The 21,203-nt window shown below is 47.7% G+C and overlaps 1 protein-coding gene across 2 annotated transcripts in view; it reads right to left on the bottom strand.

Moving 5' to 3' along the window:
* GDPD4 (glycerophosphodiester phosphodiesterase domain containing 4) overlaps nucleotides 1-20,953 on the bottom strand; it is a 39,140-nt gene extending 18,187 nt beyond the window's left edge. For both annotated transcript variants that reach the window (XR_011680103.1, XM_071432960.1), the window contains exons 1-4: nucleotides 20,846-20,953; nucleotides 5,250-5,458; nucleotides 4,557-4,660; nucleotides 3,706-3,799 (exon numbers count right to left, since the gene is read on the bottom strand). Coding sequence is in view for 1 of the 2 variants with exons in the window: in XM_071432960.1 (XP_071289061.1) it covers nucleotides 3,706-3,799; nucleotides 4,557-4,660; nucleotides 5,250-5,432 (381 nt within the window). In the remaining variant the exon portion in view is untranslated. The remainder of the gene's footprint in view (nucleotides 1-3,705; nucleotides 3,800-4,556; nucleotides 4,661-5,249; nucleotides 5,459-20,845) is intronic.
* Nucleotides 20,954-21,203: the final 250 nt, after the last annotated feature.

The following is a 21,203-nucleotide window of genomic DNA, read 5'->3' as shown; positions in this document are numbered from 1 at the left end:
TCTCACTGGTCTGTCTATTCCAAATCGCTTCCACACGCTTTCTGGGATTGTCTAATATAAGTAGAGAGGGCTTAGGTGATCAGTGGGTTTCTGACTAATACTGCCAAGGTTAGAGACAAGGTCCCCAATCCCATAATCTCCCAGAATCTTACAGCCTCCAACTCTTGCATTCTTCTCTTCTTTAAAATGAGGTGTAGAAGTGTCTCATCTCCACCATCTACTTGCAATGTGGTGATTAAGGGATGCTTCCCAGTGGCAAGAGAAATGGATTCAGTGCAATGAGAATTTCATTTCTGTCTCCCTCTTTCTAAGCAGCTGCAGTGACCACAGTTTTTCTGCAAAACGTGGACAGCAGATGCTTAACTCCACTCCAGCATAGGAACTACCTTGTAATCATCTTGACACTTCTGGTGAGGTGTGGGCAGGCTCTGAACCTACACTACAAGGACATGCAAGCAGGCACTTAGACACTTGGCTCACCTGAAACATCTGCTCACTTAGATGTTCACAGCAGCTGGATTCAGGTCCTTCTATTCTTTCACTTTATGGCAAAAAACTCAGAACTTGTCTGGTACCCCGCCTCTGAGGAATGGAGTTTTGAGGTCACATTTTGGATTTCAGTGTCAATGTACTATTTTAGGTCCTCTCCATCTATGAATGAAGAGGCCATAACACATCTGAACCTCTTTACTTCGTACACTCACAAGTCACCTCCTCACAACCCTCAGAAAAAACATGGTTGAACTGCAGAGAGGCAAATGTTATCTGTTGGGGTTTGAAAGACTAAACAAGAAAAGATTTTTCTTCTCCACTGAGCATAAACAGTTCTATAATTAGACCCCTCAGTTTAACCTTTTAGCCCTAATGGGGATGAGAAAATTGTCTTGAGTGGTTGAACAACTGAATTAATTGAAATTGATTGTGTGAGCAAATGACAATGATGCATGTGGATGGAGAGCATCTTTGTCTAGACAGTTAGTGCTTTCTTGTGCAGCATTTTCTTCAGCCACTTGAGGCAGGTGGGAAGAAGTCTGTATGCTTCAGTGGGTCACAATAGGGTCATGGAAGCAGGCTCACAGGTTCCAGCTGGGTGCCATCAATAAGAAAGAGGGTATGGTGTTCACAAGCAAAACCAGTTAACGGTTGATATTAAATCTTTCTGCTCCAGCAAGGGCATCAGGGTATTCAGTGTTCTGATGTGGTGGGCTGGAAATGCAAAACACCACCAGAAAACATCACCCAGGTACTCTCCATCCAACACTGTTCAACCAGTACTTGGGAAGTAATTCATCATGGCAGAAACCTATTTGGCTATCAGTTGTCTGAAATGTATTAGAACAACACACCTATTATATAGCTCCTACACTGAATGACTTATTTAGATGTGGAAGGGCTGAGTTGCTCTTACCAGCCTGTGAGGCTCCCAGAGTTTTGCTGGGTGGTCCATCAAAGCCTTCAGTGAAAGGGAAGCTCTGCAAACATTGGTGGAGGGATGGATTCCTGGCAGAGTCCTCCTCTGAAAGAGCCCTGCTAGGATGAGCTTTGCCCAGCCACAGCTGCTACAATACCCTTCAGGTTTTCAGGTAGCAGGAGCGTAAGTGGTGGCAGCGGTAACTTTCCTTGCCCCCCTTTCCCTCAAGACCTAGTTACATTTAAGTAGCAGCCTCATGCCCCCAGCACCCACTGCCCAGCACGGATGCATGCAGCAGTCTTGCTACAAAGGACATGGTGGCATGATGATGCAATCAAGCAGGACAAGTGTCCTCAGAAATACCCAACAGCTTTGGTTGGGTCACCTCACAGCTTCAAAAATGCAAGAAGGAAATGGCCCTTCCCTGCAGGGGCTGTTCCCAGAGCAGAGGAACCTCTGAGGTGTTTCTCCTGTTGACTGATACCATCCAGAATACTTGCATTCTATCAGGTTTATCCATGTTCACCCTTCTGAGGAAGGCAAATGTTGTTAGCCTCGTTAGACAGAACTGAGAGGAAGAGGATGATGTAGCCATGTAATAAAAAGTAAGACCAGGACTGAACTAAACCGTGTAGGACACCAATTTCACCTCATATCCTCCATCCTCCTTTCTGGCTTTACTTTGCCCATCACCTACCCTGATAGTTTGTAGACATCATATTCATGGTGACAAAAACTGGAAAATGCTCAAAGAAAATCCACTGCTTGGACACTGGCTGACATTGGGATCCAGACAGAGCATGACCAAGCTGACACATCAGCCCCAGGGGTCTTCAGGCTCCTTAAGGCCAGGAAATCCTGTAAAGCTGGTTTCTAGCATGGCTATGATGAGTTAGTCTGATCCTGAGGCTGACTCCAGATCCACAGCCTGCTGAGGCACCATCTCAGATGTATCCATGTCACATGGGCATCTCTGCCAAAGCTCTGAGCTGTCCCAGGTAGTATTGTCACCACCAAACTACTCACACCACTCCATGGCCCCTGGGGAAACCAGGGGGCTTTGCTGAATAATAGTCCATGAGCCATCATGGTGTTACCAAATCCTTGTAATTAATTACTGTTGTTAGTCCCTTTCAGAGCTCAGTCCACATCTCTTTCAATGCTCTTGATCACTGTGGGCATGAACAAGCACCTGTCCTATTTATCACTTGGAGGTTTTTATTGATAGCAGTAGAATAAAAGTTCTATTTATTTGTATTCATCAGGAAAAAAGGACCCCAGAAACCAATTATGTTAGATACTGCATGGACAAAGCCAAAAGAAGATCCCTGTCATGAGCAATTTACAGACTGACTGTATGATGACACATCAGGGAATGGGAAAGAACAGCAGGAATGGATGATAAAAGCTGGTTGTCTTGGTCACCAAGGTGAGACAAAGCCATAACCTCACCCTCAGCACCTGGCATTTCCAAATGAAAGTCAGAGCAGGCATGGGACTGATGTGAACTCCAGTGCCTGGAGTCAAAGTGAATTCTTGGCCTATAGCTCTGGATGAAAAAGGTGGAAAAACAGGTGCAAACCTGTCTTTATTTGAGAGCTTTCTTATGAGAGAAAGAACAGAGAAAAAGGATGATTAAGTAGAAATTTTAGGAAAATTTTGGGGTTGGTATGTTTCCCTAACTAAAGCAGACATCATATCAGAAAATTTCACAGAATTTGGAAAAGTGAAGATTTCAGGAACCTCTTTCAGCATAAACTTCAGCAGTGTTTTCTGACCACATCTATAGCCTCTACCTGGAGAAAATCCTCCAGCAAAGCAGAGTCAGTCAAGTGAAAAAGTTCTGTTCTCCTTCCTCTAGTAGACCTTTTTATCCAGGATTAGAAGAACACCTCAGCTGTGATGACATATCACCACCACTACATGACTCAGAGCTCATATTTCCCTGCTGCCAAAACAACAATTTTTAATTTCCCCTAAATTTAAATCCAGCCATGCTGGGTCAGCTTTCCTTGGGTTCAAGGAGGAATTGTATACATTTATCAAAGGGATATAATTGAAAGAAATCACAGAAACAACATCTAGCTCAGAGACTCCTGAGCTGAAACTGGTCCTTTGCAGGTAGCTATGGGGAGCTGTAAACACTCATTGTGTTCCAGATCATCTCCTGACTTTCACTGTCTAAGGATCATATGGAGGACTAGCTTGAGCTTTGGTCTGACACATTAAAGCCACCCCTATGTTCACCTTTCAGGACTACAAATCAAGGCCAGCTCACAAGGAGCATTACTTACCAGTAACAGTGAGATGTATGCAAACAAGACTGCAGCCACAATCAGGATAACAAGAGACCAGAGAAACCAGTAGCCCAGGTTCCCATAGTTATACCTAAAAATAAACCAATAAAATACTGTAAGAATGTTTTTTGTTAGCACCTGGAGTAGAGAGGACCAACAGCCCTCTTCCTTGAAATTCTGAAATTTTCTAAGCAATAAAACAAAGAAAGGCGGAGGAATAGCCTACGCTGTAACATGCAAAAGTGATTAAGAGCCTCCTTCCCAAAATCCCTGACTGCATTAACCATCAGACTAAAACACCTTATTATACCTTTCCTTCCCATAATATTTGAGCAGCTTTAATTTAATTTTAGAGGCCAGATTTGCATAACTGTTGCCTACGTAGTACAGAAAGAAAAGATGTGCATAAATCCCTGATGATTATTTCTTACTTTTGAATTTGGGAACATGGAATTCTCTTTCAGTGAGATGGCTGGTGCAATGCCTCTGATTTCAGCCACTATATTTCTTCACATGGAATGGGGGAGAAAGGGAAGGAGGAAAAGAAAGAAAAGGAAAGAATTATTTGGTCCTTCCATTCACAATTTTTGTGACCATGATTCTCCTCTTTCTCCTAAATTCACACTTGCACCTAAAAATTGTACCCAAGCAAAAACTAAGTCTCAGCACCTCCAGAGTCACTGGACGTTCAGTTTGGATGCTGTAACCAAGAGTTCAAGGTGCCAAATCTTCGCTTCATTACTAAAGTGTGCTGTGGCACCACAGCTGCTCCAGAGGGTGCTCATCCCTTCCCAGTCATCCTAGTGACTAGCTAAAGGGGTGGGAGAGGAGGAAAAGATGTTACTTACCAGTCAAAGCTGTTGTAGTCATTTTTACCTTCACCCCACGTGTACAGAAAGACCAGAGAAAAGCAGAAAGCTGCAACGAGCAATGGGAAAAACATGCATTCCCGCTGGAGAGGGAGAGGAAGGACAAGCAGTCAGAGCTATGGCCAGCCAGAGCAATCAAAGCAAATGGCACGTACTTTCAGGCTGTCCCTAAACATATGTAGCTTGGTGCTGGAATTCTAACTGAAGTAAATATGGAGAGGAATTCCCATCCTGTCCCTTGTAACCAGGAAAATGTCCTCAAAAGCCTACTCTGCACTACCTGTTCTCAGGGAAAACTCATTCCCAAATGAACAGGATTTTAACTGCCTCACATAAGAGGAAATTGCACTGTAAAGCAACCTTCTTTGCAATTCTTACTGCCCACCCAACCTTAATGTTACTTCTTTCATCTGATTCTATGGCTTTGAGATGTTTCACTGGCCAGGAGAGGTAGGTGCAAACTCCATGTTTATTATCAGACAAATAGAGCCTGCCACAGAAGCAGCAACTCATCAGATTGCAGCATTTAGAGCAAAACCTAACAGCCCAACAGATCCCAGCCAACTCCAAATTATATTGGGCTGGGATTCCATGCCATCAACCCCGTGTCTGCTTAGAGTTCCCTGCCCCAGTACAGAAATCCCAGTGTGTGCTGCCTTTGAGCTGGCTTACCAGGCTGCAGCAGCATTTCCCTGGCTCGGTCCTCTCGCGCTGGTAGCGCTTCCAGCGGCAGCTGTAGAAGCCGGCCAGGCAGGAGACGAAGGGCTGCTGCTCGTACTGCTGCAGCAGGCGCCGACGGACCACCTTCAGCTTGCCAAACTTCAGCCTCTTGAGGCTGGTGGACCTGGCCTCCATCTGAGTGCCTTTATCTCATCTTCCTCCTGAAACAAGAACACAAGTTTTATCGGGAGACTGTTGGGTAAGCTTTCCATATTTGAGAAAGGAGTGAAAGCTTTCCCAAGCAGATGCTGAGACCAGCAGGAAGTGATACTGAGGACATCCCACATAATTTTATATACCAAAGTGAGATGGCCAGCTGAGAAGGATGGTCACTGCAAATCCTCTTAGCAGACAGTGGTGCCTCTGGTTGTAACTTAGGCGCTCTGAGTCACTTTTGATGGTCTACCTCTGCCTCCTTTTGGCTATACAGGAGGTTCTGGGAAATGAATTCATTAACTTGAGCACATTTCAAATTATGTCATATGTACCTGAATCTAGGATTAGCTATGGGAATTATTCAGCATCACTGTGACCTGTTTGAAACATGCTATCAGTTTAATTAGCTCATGTAGAAAAGGCACTAAACACCCCCAGGTACACAGCTTTCTTATCCTGGCAAAACTGCAGCACTGCAGAGACTGATCCCTTAAGAAATAGTTATTACCTGGCTGAAACAACTTTACTTGGAACAGATTTTCAAGTGTAGAAAGACCAGCTGCAAAGATGTACACGTGGGAGATCTAATCATAATTAAAAACAAAGAACTTGGTGGTAAATTGCAACCAGTGTAGTGGCAGTGAAGCAAATAGCACAGGGACTAGTGCTAGGTGAAGAGTGGTTCACCCAGCAGGGCACTACTGAGACTTCAAGGAAAGATTTAGGAAAACAGTTTTGTGTGGGCATGTAAAGAAGCCCCATTATACAGCTCTTCTTTGGAGTCAAGTTAGTCAGACATGTTTTTCTGTTGCATTAGAGGTGCCATCACATCCTTGAGTCCACATCAACCATGTTCAAATCCTGGAATACCTAATAACAATCATTTAAGAGGAAGAATAAACAGTTTGCTGCACTATACACATGGATGAAACACACGTATAAAGGGTTCGGAAATAACTCAGATCCCAGTGTGACTTTGGAGAAATCAGTGCATAAATCCTTGCAGGCTGACACATCCAAATAACTGACCAGTTTGCAGAAAGCACATACAAATCAGAGACATCAGACACAAGTTAAAACAGAAAAGACACTCCCCTCATACCCTTTCCAAATGCCCAGCCTATTGGCAGCTGGAGTACAAGGAAAGAGGATGGAAGGGAAACAAAAAGGGAGTTCAGTTTGGACCAGTACTAATTATGCAGCACTAAGAAAGTCATGCCCAGAATGTCTTCCTGAGGTAGATGTGTCTGTCCATCCAGGACAGTCATAGGGAACCATATGCTTGGATGTAGTGGAGTGAAGCCATCCCTAGAAGCTCAGCAGTGCCAGATCCTGGCACCAGCAAGTCACCCTTAGTAAAAAATTGATGCCAGTCTCATGTGGCAAGATGGTGATCCTGCTCTAGAATTCCCAGAGCACAGATGGGGGGATGTGGTGCAGATGACATCTGATCTGGCTGGTTTCATCAGCTAAAGTACACCTGGCATAAACCCAGCAATTACCAAGTAACAGCCACAGCTTTTGAATATATTTGAGCTTTCAGAGCTCTCACCAAAAGGTTGTCACATGCCATGGGACTGCAATATTTGTTACCTCCTAAAGGGATCCCCAAAATATGAGTTCCTGTATCACCAAAGCCCAGCATCCATTCTTGCTCAGCCCTTCTCCTTCAGCAATAGGAATTCAGGACACTGGACCAAACCCATTGGTTTCACTGTCAAAGGGCCATGAGGTTTGTTACTCATATTCTCAGGTGTGAGTACAAGGCTCACACATCAATATTTGTCTATGAGCACACAGGATTTGACAGGAAAACAGATTATGGAGATCCTGAAATACTGCCCACATCATCTGTCTGGCTACAGCAGCATGCCAGGTGTTAAACCTAGGTGTTAGTTTACCCCTCATGAAATTGTCAGTGATGGAGATCCTACCATCTCTCAAGACAGGCTGAACAAGTCCTAAATCTCTTTATAATTAAAAGCTGGCAGGTTATTTTCCCAGTGTCTTGTCCCTTGTATTACAGTTAAGGACATTACTTCATGCCTTGTTTGTCATAGATAAAGTGAGCAGCTTAAACTCTTCCTCTGTTTACTCATATATGGATGTCTCCTCTTAAACCTTCTCTGGTCTCAACTATCCCAGCTTTTCTAGTCTTTCCTTGTAGTTCATGTTTCCTGCTCCTGAGACTATCCTTGTATGGAGTGGACAGTCACCTGCTATTTGGGATTTCTGTGGCAATTCCCATGGGTTTTGGCACACAGTAGCCACAGGCTGTCCAGGTTACACCTGTTTACCCATAGCACAGGCTACTCAATACCTGCAGCATCCAGTTTCTCTCATGTATCAAACATCAGCTGGCCTTGAGCTTCTGAATGCTTAAATAATTCACCCTGGACTCACCCCCAGCAGAAAGGGAAAGGTGTTTTCAGCTTCATCACACAATGACAGACTTGTTTGGATTGGGAGGAATCTTAAAGATCATTCCACTGGACCAGGCTGCTCAGAGTCCTATCCACTCTGGCCTTGAACACTTCCAGGGATGTGGTATCCCAAACTTCTCTGGGCAATATTAAGAGCTTCATCTCAGAGTACTTGTGACACCAGTATAATTAAGAATTTCATTACCTCCTGCCTTAGTTTTTCCAATCAAGTCACCTCTCCAAGCCCATGTGTTACTGGGAAAGGGACACAACATTGCATCAGAGCCTGGGGAACGAGGGAGAGACAAACACAACGTGCTGTCCACAACCCCCTCTGCCAGCCTCCGGTCCTCCCAGGAACATCAGCCTGGCCAAAAAAGAGCAAAAAAATATGCCTTTCTCTCTGGCATCCCCTGAATCCCCACTGACCCTGCTGTCCAAGCAGTATCACTATGGCAGAACACATTTCAGTATCAAGAGACTGAAAACACATAACTTGTCCCCTGCTTTCAGCTCTAGCTTCTGCTGGCATTCACTCATCCCTCTGTCTCTATCCTTTCCCTTTTTTCTTTCCAGAGACCTTTTCCCTCCTCTCCCAGCCCCCAACAGAGTGATCTGACTCAGCTGCTCCTTTGAAGCCTGCAAAGGGCCAAAGAATTCTACAAAGGCGATAACCTTGGACTGAAATTTTATCTTGTCAAGTAGAGAGGACAGATGTTCTCTAGCATATCTCCACTCAAGTAAATGGAGATATAAATGGAGACCCTATAGCACCTTCCAGTACCTAAAGGGGTTACTATTGATCTGGAGGGGGACTTTTGACAAGGGCAGGGAGTCACAGGACAAGAGGGAATGGCTTCAGACTGAAAGGAGGTAGGTTGAGATTAGATCTTAGGAAAAAATATCGGTGAGCTCTGGTTCCAAGCAGAAACCATCCTGTCAATTCCCAGACCATATTTGATCCAAGGCTTCTGCTCCCTCTGGGCATGCAGGGCTCACCTAGCAAATGGGAGCCTTTGAGCAGCTCTGCCCCACAGCTTCAAGGACTGCTGGGTCTCTGCTGAGGAGTGAAGCACAAGGCATGCTTGAGGCACTAGACAAAAGCTGATGTCTGCATGGAGATGCAAAGGAAAGAATTGGGAGAGGGAACACCAAGGGCAGCTCACCAAATTTGAGGCTGCTTCAATCTTAGAGCAGTGACTCCTAAGAAGAGCCCATCTCCCTCTACAGCTCTGCAAGATTCATGTTTTGCAATGCATTTACACTGTGCTGTTGCTGGTACCAGCAAACAGTCCAGTAGCAGCTCCTAGGACAAGTCCAGGAGAAATCTCTCTTAGATGTGCCAGGTCTCACATGAGAATGAAGAAAACAGACACACACAAGGACAAGTCAGAAGGGTGCTTCTCAATTAAAATGTACTCATCTCCAGGCACTCCATTGTCCTCTTTAAATGTGTCTTTCTAAACAGGCGTCACTCCTTCCCTTTTATTCTCTGCATATTTTCCCTGTCTCTGCCCTCAGGTTCATCTCCATCTTCTCAAGTAATTGTGTTCCATTTAACACAAGCTCCCTCCTTACCACTCAGCCACCTTCCAGCTTCTCCATGACCCTCTGTCCCATGGTTTCATCCTTCATGGTTTCATCCATGGTAACCAATTGCCAGTCTGCTGCCACAGCTGGGGCAAGGCAATTAGAAGCCATAAAAACTTTATAACTCCCAAGGTCTGGCTGAATCTGCAGCGCCTCAGACCACATCAAACACTGATACATTGCAATTCACAAGCATCTGATCCCAAGAAAGATGATATCCCAGTAACTGGGCCCAACAACCACCTAAAGGGCAAACAATACCGAAACAAATGACCGATGTAGAAGCCAAAAAAACCAGTTCAGTCCTTGGCAGGACTTAGCAAGAGGCTTCACAGTCCTTGCATCTAGATTTGAAACACAGTTCTCTTAAAATTCAGAGATCGTCTGCAATTCCTGCCCATCTTTACCAGGCAAAGTTAAATGGATAGAGAAGGGAAACAGCAAACTTGCATCCATTCACTGGAAAAGCCATGGGAGCAAAGAGCAAGCAGGTAAGCACACATCAGTAGGATGGCAAAGTTTAGGACTCCTTAACAAGTGAGGCATGAAAGCAGTAACATATGTTTTTCTGCTCCATAAACCCCAGGGATTTCAGGTTTTTCCATGGCTAACAGAGACTTCGCTCACAGATAAGAGCCCCCATAATCACAGGCAGTCAGACAGGGTTGCTGCTTTCCCACTGCTTGGCAGAGAGTGAGGAAAAGCATGGGAAATAGCCTGGGGGGATGAGAGGGGAAAGAGCAGGAAAGAAAAATCAAGAAACATGTTCAGCCACACAGCCTGAATGCTGAAAGCACTGAAAAGAGAAACCTGCTTGAGAGGCCAGTGCTTAAGCAAGGATTAAAATCTTGTGTCTTTTTGGGTACTGGGGCTGGAGCTTTCATCTTCCAAGGGGCAAAGGCACGGCAGCCAAATCTAGCATTGCCCTGTAGCTTTTTCCCTTGGGGCCTCTGGAGCATTTCTTTCCTTTCCCCTGCACCGAGGTGTCCCCTCACCATACCTAACAACGCGGGGGGCTGTAAGGCACTGTCGGCGAGGCGGCGGCAGCGGCGGCCGCGGTACGGCGCGGGGGGGGACGGTCAGCTCAGGCTGTCCAAGGGGGAACAACTTGCTCCAAGCCGAGCACCAGCAGCGGGAGCGCAGAGCGCCCGCAGCGCCGGGAAGCTCACGGAGCCGGGAGCACCGCGGCGGTTTCCAACCGGCCCGGGCAGCGCGAGCGGCGGGGTCGGCGAGCGGGGAGCGCCGCGGGGCTGGCGCGGGGCTGGCCCGGGGCTGGCTCGGAACTGGCGCGGGGAGCGCCGCGGGGCTGGCGCGGGACTGGCGCGGGGCGTCTCTCGCGGGCAGCGGTTGTCCCAGCAGCTGTCTCAGCGGTTATCCCAATGGTTCTCTTAACAGCTGTCCCAGCGGTTATCCCAGCCGTTATCCCAATGGTTCTCTCAGCAGCTGTCCCAGCGGTTATGCCAGCGGCTGTCCCAGCGGTTGGCGCAGGGAGGGTGCTGAGGCGCTCCAGCACCCGGCAGCAGAGTCCGTATCCACAGATGCCTCGAGCTGAGACGACCAAGAGGGGACCTCACCCCTAGGAGTCTGCGGGGAGGGTGACAAGAGGATAGAGCCAGGCTCCTCTCGAGAAACTGGTGCACAGGTGTCGGAACCCAGGAAATTCCTCTGGCTGCCCTGGAGGACTCGAGACCCTGCCCAGGGGGCTCAGAGACCTTGGCACAGAGCCCAAGGCCCCTGTGCCTTTGACTTAGCCCTTGGAAAAAACAGTTACCAACCTTATATGAAGGATTACAAGCCACAAAAGTTTAAGTAGAATGATACTGAATTTATCACGGGGTGAAAAATAGATTTTTTTGGGTTTTTAGAATGGGGGTTCAGGACACAAGATGGAGGAATCTGGGCATGTCCAGCCTTTCTCCTTCTTCTTCTTGGCCTCCATCTTCTGCTGTGATGTTGGCACTTTTAGATTGGTTTAGAGTAGAAGCTCACTGTCTAACATAGGTGATAGGTATTGGAAAGTTATTGTAAATAATGTACACGTAGTTTTTAGTATAAAAAGACAACGCGACCTCTGAGGCAGGCAGTGTGCCTCAACCTGACCTGCTAGACAGACCTTGGCGGGTCAGAGAAAGAATTTTATAGATAAGATATAATAAACAACCTTGAGAACAGGAATAGAAGAGTTCTGAGTCCTTCTTCGACTGCCAGGCTGGGAAAAGAGACTTTCTAATGCATCTCGGGGTGACTCTGACCAGCTAAAGTCATGAGACACAGGAAGCTCCACCTGAGCAGAGGGAAGAACTTCTTTACTGTGCAGGAACAGGTTGCCCAGAGAGGTTGAGGAGTCTCCCAATGGAGACACTCGAGAACCACCCAGTGCAATGTGCTCTAGGGTGACACTGCTTGAGCCGTGAGGTTGGACCAGATGACCCACTGAGGTCCCTTCCATCCTGACCCGTTTTGATTCCATGATTCTGTGGTTGCAGGCTCTTTCCAGATCTTACAAATACATTTCACTGCAAGAAGAGAGTTGGGCGAAAAGAATTACATGGGCAACAGGAGTCACAGCAGGGACACAGAGATGGTCATTTCTCAGCCCCTGAGCATGGCCAGCTTCCCCTAAGAAAGTAGTGATGCGCACTCTGCCCATTCCACTGTTTCCAAGGGCATTGGAGAGAAAGTGAACCCTATGCCAGGACTCGGAGGTTCCTTGAACCTGAGCTGAGCCTCTCCAGTACCTGCAGCTCCTTGGCCTGGAGATTCCTGCCACTCTTTAGGGCATCACTTCCAGTACCTGCAGCTCCTTGGCCTGGAGATTCCTGCCACCACTCTTTAGGCCGTCACTTCCTGGCCTTTCCTCTGGGATTCTTTCACAGCATCACACCAACAGGAGCAAAGGAGTAAAACCTCCTGGCAAGCTGCTGGTTGATCACTGTCACCATGAGCTGCACACAGATCTTGCCACTAGCCAGAAAGGCCAACAAAGAGCATCCCTTAAACCTGCATTTCTACCCTACAGTCTGCCCAAGGCTCTGGATCACAGTCTAGGACCCCTTTTATTTGACTATCATCTGCCTTCAGTTCTTTTTCAGGAAATTAATTAATTTTCATTTCCTGAAACACGGGAAATGAAACAAAAGATCAAATAAAATAAAGATAGTTGTAACCTCCCTATGATAAAGAATATAATCTCTATCCTCTCCCTTGCGGATGATAATTATAATTAATCAGTACAACCTTCTGCAGTTTCTTGATAAGCCCTGGCCTGGGATCCCAGGGAGGGTACAGCCTGGGACAAACACATGCAAGGCATGTCTCGTGCATTGCTTATCTCTTGGCTCCTGAGGGGGAAGAACACAGCCATTAGCAGAATGAAACAGGGCTTAACATGGGAAACAACCGACTGTGGATGTGGATGTAGAAGGGGTTAACAAGGAATTACAGCTCCTGCGACTGCAGGGACAATGCTTTTCCATTCCATTTGTTGTAGTACACCTCTAACAGGCTGTGGCTGTGGCTTCCTAAGACATGGAGAGGTTTCCACCAAAGTTCAGGCCCTACCTTTTGCAACATCCCACCACATTTTGAACAGACAGAAACAAACTGTCCCATTTCAAATAAATACTGCCAAAATCCTGTATCTATTACACAGGGTCTTACCCCATCACAGAGGACATCCAGCAGGAGCTGGGAATGGGTGGGATGTGGAATGGGTGGTGTGCCCTGCTCAGCCACAAGTGCCTCAGCTGTGGGTACATGCTTAAAGACACGATCTTCTCAGGCAACCAGTCAGTCTTCTGGGGTCAATTTGAGAAGCCCTTGAAGAGCCCCCATGGCTAAGAATGAGTGATGGCTAAGAATGGGTTTGGAAACGCTGCTGCAGCCCCAGATTTCTAAGCATACTCCTACATCGTGAAGTAAGCCTCACTCCAAGGTGAGATCTATTCACCTTGAAACAAAACCCAACATCAGCCATGAGAATTTAGCATACAAAAGGCATCTTAATCCCTGGTTTTATTCCAGAGTGATCACCATAGAAAATAAAGCTGTAAAGTTGAAACACATTTTTACACAAGGCACATTTTTTCTCTCCCAAATCCCTTCCCCAGGACTGTTTATTTCTTCAAGATACCTCTCTCATGAGTCTCACACGATCAGAGGACAGCAGCCCATCTCCTGTGAAGACAAACTGAGAGAGTTGGGGCAGTTATTGACTTCAAACTGAAAGAGGGTAGGTTTACATTAGATATTAGGAAGAAATTCTTCACTGTGAGGGTGGTGAGGCACTGGTACATGTTTCTTTGAGAAGCTGTGGCTGCTCCATCCCTGAAAGCATCCAGTGCCAGTCTGGATGGGGCCCTGAGCAACCTGATGTAGAGGAAGGTGTCCCTGCCCATGGCAGGGGGTTTGGAATGAGATCTCCTTAAGTTTTCTTTCAACCCAAACCATTTTATGATTCTATGTTTGAAGCCTGTTTGTCCTCAATGTGCAGACCCCAGAGCTGGGTCATTATTCACATCCACTTGCAGAATCCTTGTTTATCATACTTATCATCATTAGAAATCACAGCTGCTTTTCTTCATTTTCAAAGCACTTTGCAGGCTACATTAACAAATGTGTGCCCAGGAAATTATTGGCCAAGTTTCAGACCATTTACAATGGGTTTTATACAAATGCTTTCAGCTTCACATGGAAACAGGCAAGGGGAAATCATCATGTTTGTAAAAGGGTCTCAAAGAGCTACAATAGATTTTCCCTCTCGCCTACTAGGAGCAAAATGAATGTTTTGAATAAAGCTGAATAGTTGCTTAAAAAAAAAAAAAAAAGAAAAGAAAAGAAAGAAAGAAAAAGAAGAGGTGGAGAAAGGTTTTTTACAAATGCCATGTCTTTGGCTGGACTCAGGCATAATCTGATCCAAGTGTTCTTGGGTACATGGGCACTTTTCCAGCATTGCAGAAATGAGCATGACGGACAGGTATCTTTAGCTCTGTTGGTGCCAGACCCCTCAGCAGAGCCTTTCCTCTGTTTTTGACCCTAATCAGCCTTCATATACCTCATATATAACCCATTATCTTGGGTTACACAACACTTCTTACCTCAGTCTTGGGCTCCCACCCCAAAAGGACAAAGCCCTTTGGGGAAGCCAGCACCCTGCCCCTTGGCAACCCAGGTAAGCAGAGGCAGAAACAGGCCCCAAAAGGGATCAGGAACAGCCACCTTCCATCTGTGATCACACAGAGACCTTCCATCCCCCAGCCAGACGCTGGTCTCAGATGGCAGCAGCACGATGTCCACAGCTGGGTGTCACTTTGCTCACCCAAAGAGGGAATCAGGAGCATTGCTGAGGTTATACCTCCCCAGGTCAAGCCTGAAAACAGAGACTCAACATGACCAGTTTGGGGTGAGATGCTGCTCCCCACACTTCAGCATGGTCAACAGCAGAAGGGGAGGGTTTTGTTGTCACTGTGCCTGTGGTCAGGCAGTGCCACCAGCAGCAATGTGTGCAGTGGTTCTCAGCTAGCCCCATGCAGCACGTGGGCACAGCCCCTGGGTGGCCCACAGCTTTCCAAGAAGTCGCTCTCCCACCATTGAAAAGCCACTGTGGGGAGGCAAAAAGTGCTTCCACGCCTCAAAGCCTGCCTGGGCGGGAGGAGGAGGAGGAGGAATAAATCCCTCAGAAAAAAAAATTAAAAAGAGCTCAGAAAGGAGGGAAATATTTCTTTGAAGATATAAATCCTACTTTGTGCATTTCAGCATGCCCTGGCTTGGGTCCCTCTCTGCTCCTGGGAATGCCTAAGTGGCTCTTTGTGCCCTGCTGTAAAGGGGAGACAAGGAGACTGGGACATAGTGTGGGGGACCCCCTCCAGCCCCACAGCCCCACCGAGGGCTGTGCATCACCCCAAGCTTCATCTCCAGAGGAAGACTTCATCCCTGAGCCAAGAGGGGAGAAGAAAAGAGGTTTCCAGATTGCCTGCCTCTGCTCAGCAGCTCTGCAGAGCACTTTTCAGCCTGGACAAAGGACAGGGGCCCTGGACAGACATTGTGCTGAAGACCCCAGTGCTGGCCCTCCCCCAGAGTGTGAGTGTTGAAGTTCCAGCCTTGGAGCAAAACACCCTGCAAGGAGAGGAGGAAAGGATGCTTTCCATGCCACCAGACAGAAGTTTATCCATTTAGTCATTGACAGTATCCAAGTGCATGAGGGCTAGCCAGCTTTTGCACCATAAGAATGTGGTGCTGCTCTTCTCAGAGAAAAATCCTTTTCAGCTAATTAAACACTACTACAATTCTGCATAAGCCAACTCAGAAAATTCTGAACTCATTTCAGAGCAACAAGATATTCCGACACAGAAATCCCCTGACCTAACCTCTGACTATGGATGCAGCAGAGTCATCACCCAGAGCCTCAGTTTCCCAGTTCAAGGTTGTGCCAACAGTGCCACAAGATCAGCAGGTGAGGATTGTATGGCTCATTTAATTTTCATCCATCTGCTGGTGTGAGACATGGAGTTTGCTTAGCAAAACAAGAAGATGAGCACAGACAACCCATGGGCAGAGCCTTGATGGAACTCCTCGGGGCCAAGGACACGCAGAACAGTCAGATCTGCTGGATCAGCACTCAGCAGCACTTGCATTCCAGCATCCTGGAGGAAAAAAGGGATTTCTTTAGCTGACAGCTTGGGGTGGGTGTTTTCATTCTTCCCTTGGTCTTCCTGGAGGACTGGTTAGAATCATGGAATCATTAGGTTGAAAAGCCCTCTAACATCAAGTCCAGCCATTAACCCAACACTGCCAAGCCTACCAACTAAATCATGTCCTCAAATGCCACATATACACATTTTTTTCCAGGTGACTCCACCACTTTGCTGGCCAATCTGTTCCAATGCTTGAGCATCCTTTCAGTGAAGAAATTTTTCCTTAAATCTAATCTGAATTTCCCATGGTGCAACTTGAGGCCATTTTCTCTCATCTTGGTACCTAAGAGAAGAGACGGACACCCACCTGGCCACAGCCTCCTTTCAGGTGGTTGTAGAGAGTATTAAGGTTCCCCCAGTCTCCTTTTCTCAAGGCTGAACATTCCCAGCTCCCTCAGCTGCTCCTAATCAGACTTGTGCTCCATCTCCTCTGTGTTTGAGTGGTCACCCTGATTGCCCAGAACAGCCAGCAAAAAGAAATGGGCACAACTCAGCTCATGCAAGGGCAGATGTCCAAATAGGCCAGATGAATGGTCTCACACACATCCAGAGTGCCAGGGCATGAGCCCAGCCCAAAACGAGTGGGCATTCATCGCTTAAACCCAGCAAGCCCTGCCAGCTCACCTTTAAGGAATTTCTGCATCCTGGCATGGAGAGCACAAGGCCACAACTGCCAGGGGGGTGTCATTCCATTGCCATACAAAGAGACAGCCACAGAAATTCTATGTGTGGGATGACATAAAGCAGTCACAGGGATCAGAGGTGGGCCCATGGGTAGACCACATGTAAGGCACCAACAGGCTGATTGAGGGCAGTAGTACTTAACCCTACAGTGCCTCATTCTCACAGAAGGGCCAAAAACTCACTCCCCTCTCCCCACAGAGCAAGGGGATATATTACATGCCCAGCCTGGTAACAGGCTGCCAACTGGCAGCAGGGAAGGAAGGAAGAGGTCACAGCAGCAAAGCACTAAGATGAAGGCTGGAAAATCAGAGGGATGGAGAAGATAAAAGGGTTGGCGTCATTCACCTGTATTTCTTGCAAGGATTGGGTTGTGCTCAACGAAAAACTTCTTAAAAGCTTTGCAGGGAAAGAGAGCACTTAGGACAGAGGCACCATGACCCCACAGAACCTTTCTGACGGCTTTGAGGCATGAATCAATTAAAGCAATCACAGAGCAAAGGTTAATCAGTAGCAAGTACATCTTAAGAAGTAAGTAGTCTTTTAAAAAGCAACTGTTTTTGCCAATTCCCCCTCCCCGTTTTCTAAAGTGTCTTTTATTTCTCCAGCTCTGGAGACCTTCCAAAGTAAGGTCAGTGATTAAGAGCAGCTGCCGAAAGGACCAGACTGAGTCGGTGGCGGCAGCCGGGGCAGGGAGGACTGGACCTGTGATTGTCACAGAGGCTCGGTGCTGTACAAGTGTCTCAGGGGCTGAAAACCTTCCAGGGCCTTCCAGCCTAACTAGAGCAGATGGAAGCTGGAGAAACAAGGAATTGCTGACAGTTGCACTGGAGAACAGAGGAAAAGAAGCAGAAGTGTAAGGCAGGGACTGACTCTAAAGCACTTCTGCACAAGCAGTGAGACTCCAGCCTGAGACCCCAGCAATGCTTTGAGCTGCTCCTGGACCATGCCCTGCTCGCAGATATGTGCTTCTTTCTTCTTGCACCCAAAACTGGAGCTGACGTCAAGGCAGCCCCCCCAGGCAGCAGCACAGCCTCATTCATACATGTGCTCATTCCCCAGCCCTGCCCTCTTTCCCTGCCTGCTGCTATTCTCGTGCTCCCTGCTGCTATTATAGCACACCACCACCACAGCTGACCTCTCACCCTGCCACCTTTCCTTGCAAGTCGATGAAAGAAAAGAGCTGGCACACTGTGGTGGCCCCAAGAGCTTCCCTTGGCAGGATGAGTCCCAGGACAGGGTTTCTCATCTCTCCCTTGCTACAGCATCATGTGCACTCACATGGGCTACAACTGCTCAGCCACCAGAAAGGACCTGGGCCATGAGCATGGAGAGTCCATCCTGACCCTGACAGCAGGTTTGCATCGTGCTTAACACAACATCTTCCCTGGAGATACCAGAAGACTGTCAAAGCAAACAATGACAGGAGAAAAGGATCAATATGAGACCAGGACACAGGCATGTTCATAAAATCAATGTATCACAGAATGGCTTGGGTTGAAGGGACCTTCAAGATCAGCTGGTTCCAACCCTCTGCTCACTGTTCAAGCCTCTGAAATGTCACTGTTTCTACTTTCCTCCTCTTTTTCTAGACAGAGCAAGAAATACAGCAAATGCCAGTGTCCTGCTGTTGGGGAGAATAACAGGGAACATGACCTCTGTTTACTGGGATTTTATAAAATGCCAAGCCCTCAACCACCAAAAAGCAGCCAGCTGTGAGTCCTGCCTGAATGCTGCTGGGAGAGCAGTGCCCAGCTCATGAAGAACAGGATGAGGACAAGATGCTGAAGAGAGGAGCACTTGCAGGCTGAGCTCCCTCACACCACGTGTCTGAGGCTGGAGCAGAGGGTGCAGTGTGGAGCCAAGCCTGTGCCCCCTCAGGGCTCATCCTGCCATGAAGGCACAGCCCAGGATGCATCACAGGCCATGTCTCCAAGCTGCTCTACCCACACCAGCTCCTTTCTTTCCTTTCAGTCAGATCTGTAACACAAAGGATATTCTCCCACCTTTTACGCTATTTGCTCACCTAAAAGGTGGCCCAAGACCCTTGCTTGCTGCACACCACAGAGGTCTCTGGGGCAGTTCTACAGGCCAGCACACTGCAGGTCACTCCAGGATGAGGCACAGACCTCTTCCTACGAGATATCCTGAGACATGGAGTCAGGTCTGGACCAAAGCCAGGCTGTTGCTGCACACGTGCATGGTGTTGCAGGGAATGACCACTGCAGAGCTCCCTGCAGCCTGTCCCCCATGGAAAGCCACCGAGCTGGGGTTTTGCCAATGGGCAGGATCTGCTCCACACTGGAGCACGTGGCTCTCAGCTGCTAAGAGTAGCGTCTCTAAGTGTCTGCACACAACCAAAGAGGTTTGCCTGAAGAAGAGCCTCTGGGTTTGCAAAGAAAGGAAGGTCATACTGTCAAAGGGCCACAAACTTCTGGGAAAAAAACAAACAAAAACCCCAACTTTCTCTTTTATTTTAGCTGATACTTTATCACACTAAGCAGAACTGTTTGGTAACAACTTGCACAGAGGTATATTGTGAGCTGCAGGCATTCTCACAAAAAAGCTGACACAACTAAACTTAAAGAATTGTGTTTCCATCACCAGAAATGATACAAAAAGACACTGTTTGCTCACCTCCTTGGTCCAATGCCATGGCGTAAGGAAGTCCCAGGACTGGTCATGAGAACAAGCTTTGTGTTTGTATTCTCTGCAAGGATTTCAAATTGCCCTGAAAATCTTGCACAACTTTTTGACATCTCAGTAGTAAAGTTATAAAGGAAGTGACAGTTTTGTCTCCCTTCACATTGAGAACAATTTTTAATTAAAATCCAGCTGGTCTCACGGTATATTATGCCTGTTCTTCCTGTTAAATGCAGCTTAAAATCTTTAAGGAAAAATCTGTAGGAAATTATTTCTGTTCTCTCTTGTCCTTCCACCCGGTATCATCTCTCAAAACCTATCAGGGGATATACTAGATTGTGAGGTCAGGATTCCCAGAAAAAGTGTGGAAGTGAAGAGAAGGTGATATACACCATAGGCTGGACCTCCAGCTAATCCAAGTTTGCACTTTGCAACTTAAAGTTGTCCCAGTGCCAGTCCCACACCTGCTCAGCGCCTGATCCTGAATTAAAATTCACTCTTTCTTAGGAGTGAAAATTCCTCTATTTCATTGCTAATTGTGGTTATGCCTACAAATAATGTGGAAGTGTTCAGACAACAACAGCAGCCTAAAGCCAGGGTCAATGTTTCAGCTGCAAACCGAGCTGCTCTCCAGACAGTTGCCCATCAGAGCTCCCGGGGTGACTGCAGCATCAGGGCAGATGGCAGACTGTAGTATGGCTTCCAGCCTTTCTAACCAAGTCGTGATTATTTACAGCTGTTCCCAGATGTTCCCCTTTCACGGGTTATTTGTTCCTGAGTCAACCTCCCCGTTCACACGCTAGGCAAGCTCAGGGGAAGAAAGAGAGAGGCTCCTTTCTCCCTTTTACTATGGAAACAGCCCTTTATCCCAAGGATTGCAAATGCCCAGCCGCCGTTTCCCTCCCACACTGCCCCAGCTACAGCGACCCCAGGAGCCGCCCGCCGCTCACGCCTCATCCCGGCTCCCGTCCATCCGCTCAACAGGTCACAGCCAGCTCATCCCGCTTCACTCATCCCGGGTGAAGCGGGACGGCTGGGCACCTTCCCCTCCTCCCCAGCGAACTACCAGAAAGCTCCCTGCTCACAAATCGCCCCCTTGCCTCCCCTTTCGCTATCCTTTCTCCCTGTCCTCCGGCTCTCCGGGCTTCGTTTCTCTCCCCAGCCCGGGCGGGAGCCGGGTCAATCGCCCGCTGTCGCATCCCAACCAACACACTCAAACATCCACAGACAACAAAGGAAAAGTGACAAAAGCCTCGCCAGCTCGGTGCTAACTTTCAAGGCAAGCCGGGGAGAGGAGGCAGGGGTGAAGTTCGGCGGGCAGGAGCATCCTCGGGAGCCGGGAGGGAGGGAGGAGGTGACTCACCGCGCCGTGAGCGCACGGACGGGCTATGCTGCTCTCCGCTGCCCGGGGCTGCCGTGTCCCCTGCCTGTGACACTCCGGGACGCGAATGGTGGCACCGCAGTGTGACACCCGCTATTAGAGAGGCTGCTGGAGCCGTCCCTCCCACGGGAGGAGGGGCCATGAGAGGCTTAATAAATTCAGTCCCCAAGGCTAGAGAAATTAAAATCTCGCCATGGGACGCAGACAGCTGCTCGTGGCACGGCTCTGGGAGACACCCGGGACTTGGGGACAAACCTGGGATTGATTCATTTATCCCTTGCCCACCCAGAATAGGAGAGCTTGGTGTTCACATCCCACCTTGGCAGAATTGAGTGTCAAA

Source organism: Agelaius tricolor, unplaced genomic scaffold (assembly GCF_023055355.1).
Source record: "Agelaius tricolor isolate 1412-34295 unplaced genomic scaffold, bAgeTri1.0.p SCAF_9, whole genome shotgun sequence".
NCBI classification, from domain to species: domain Eukaryota; kingdom Metazoa; phylum Chordata; class Aves; order Passeriformes; family Icteridae; genus Agelaius; species Agelaius tricolor.
The sequence above is the reverse complement of the archived record's forward strand: the minus strand, read 5'-3'. Positions and strand labels throughout refer to the sequence as shown.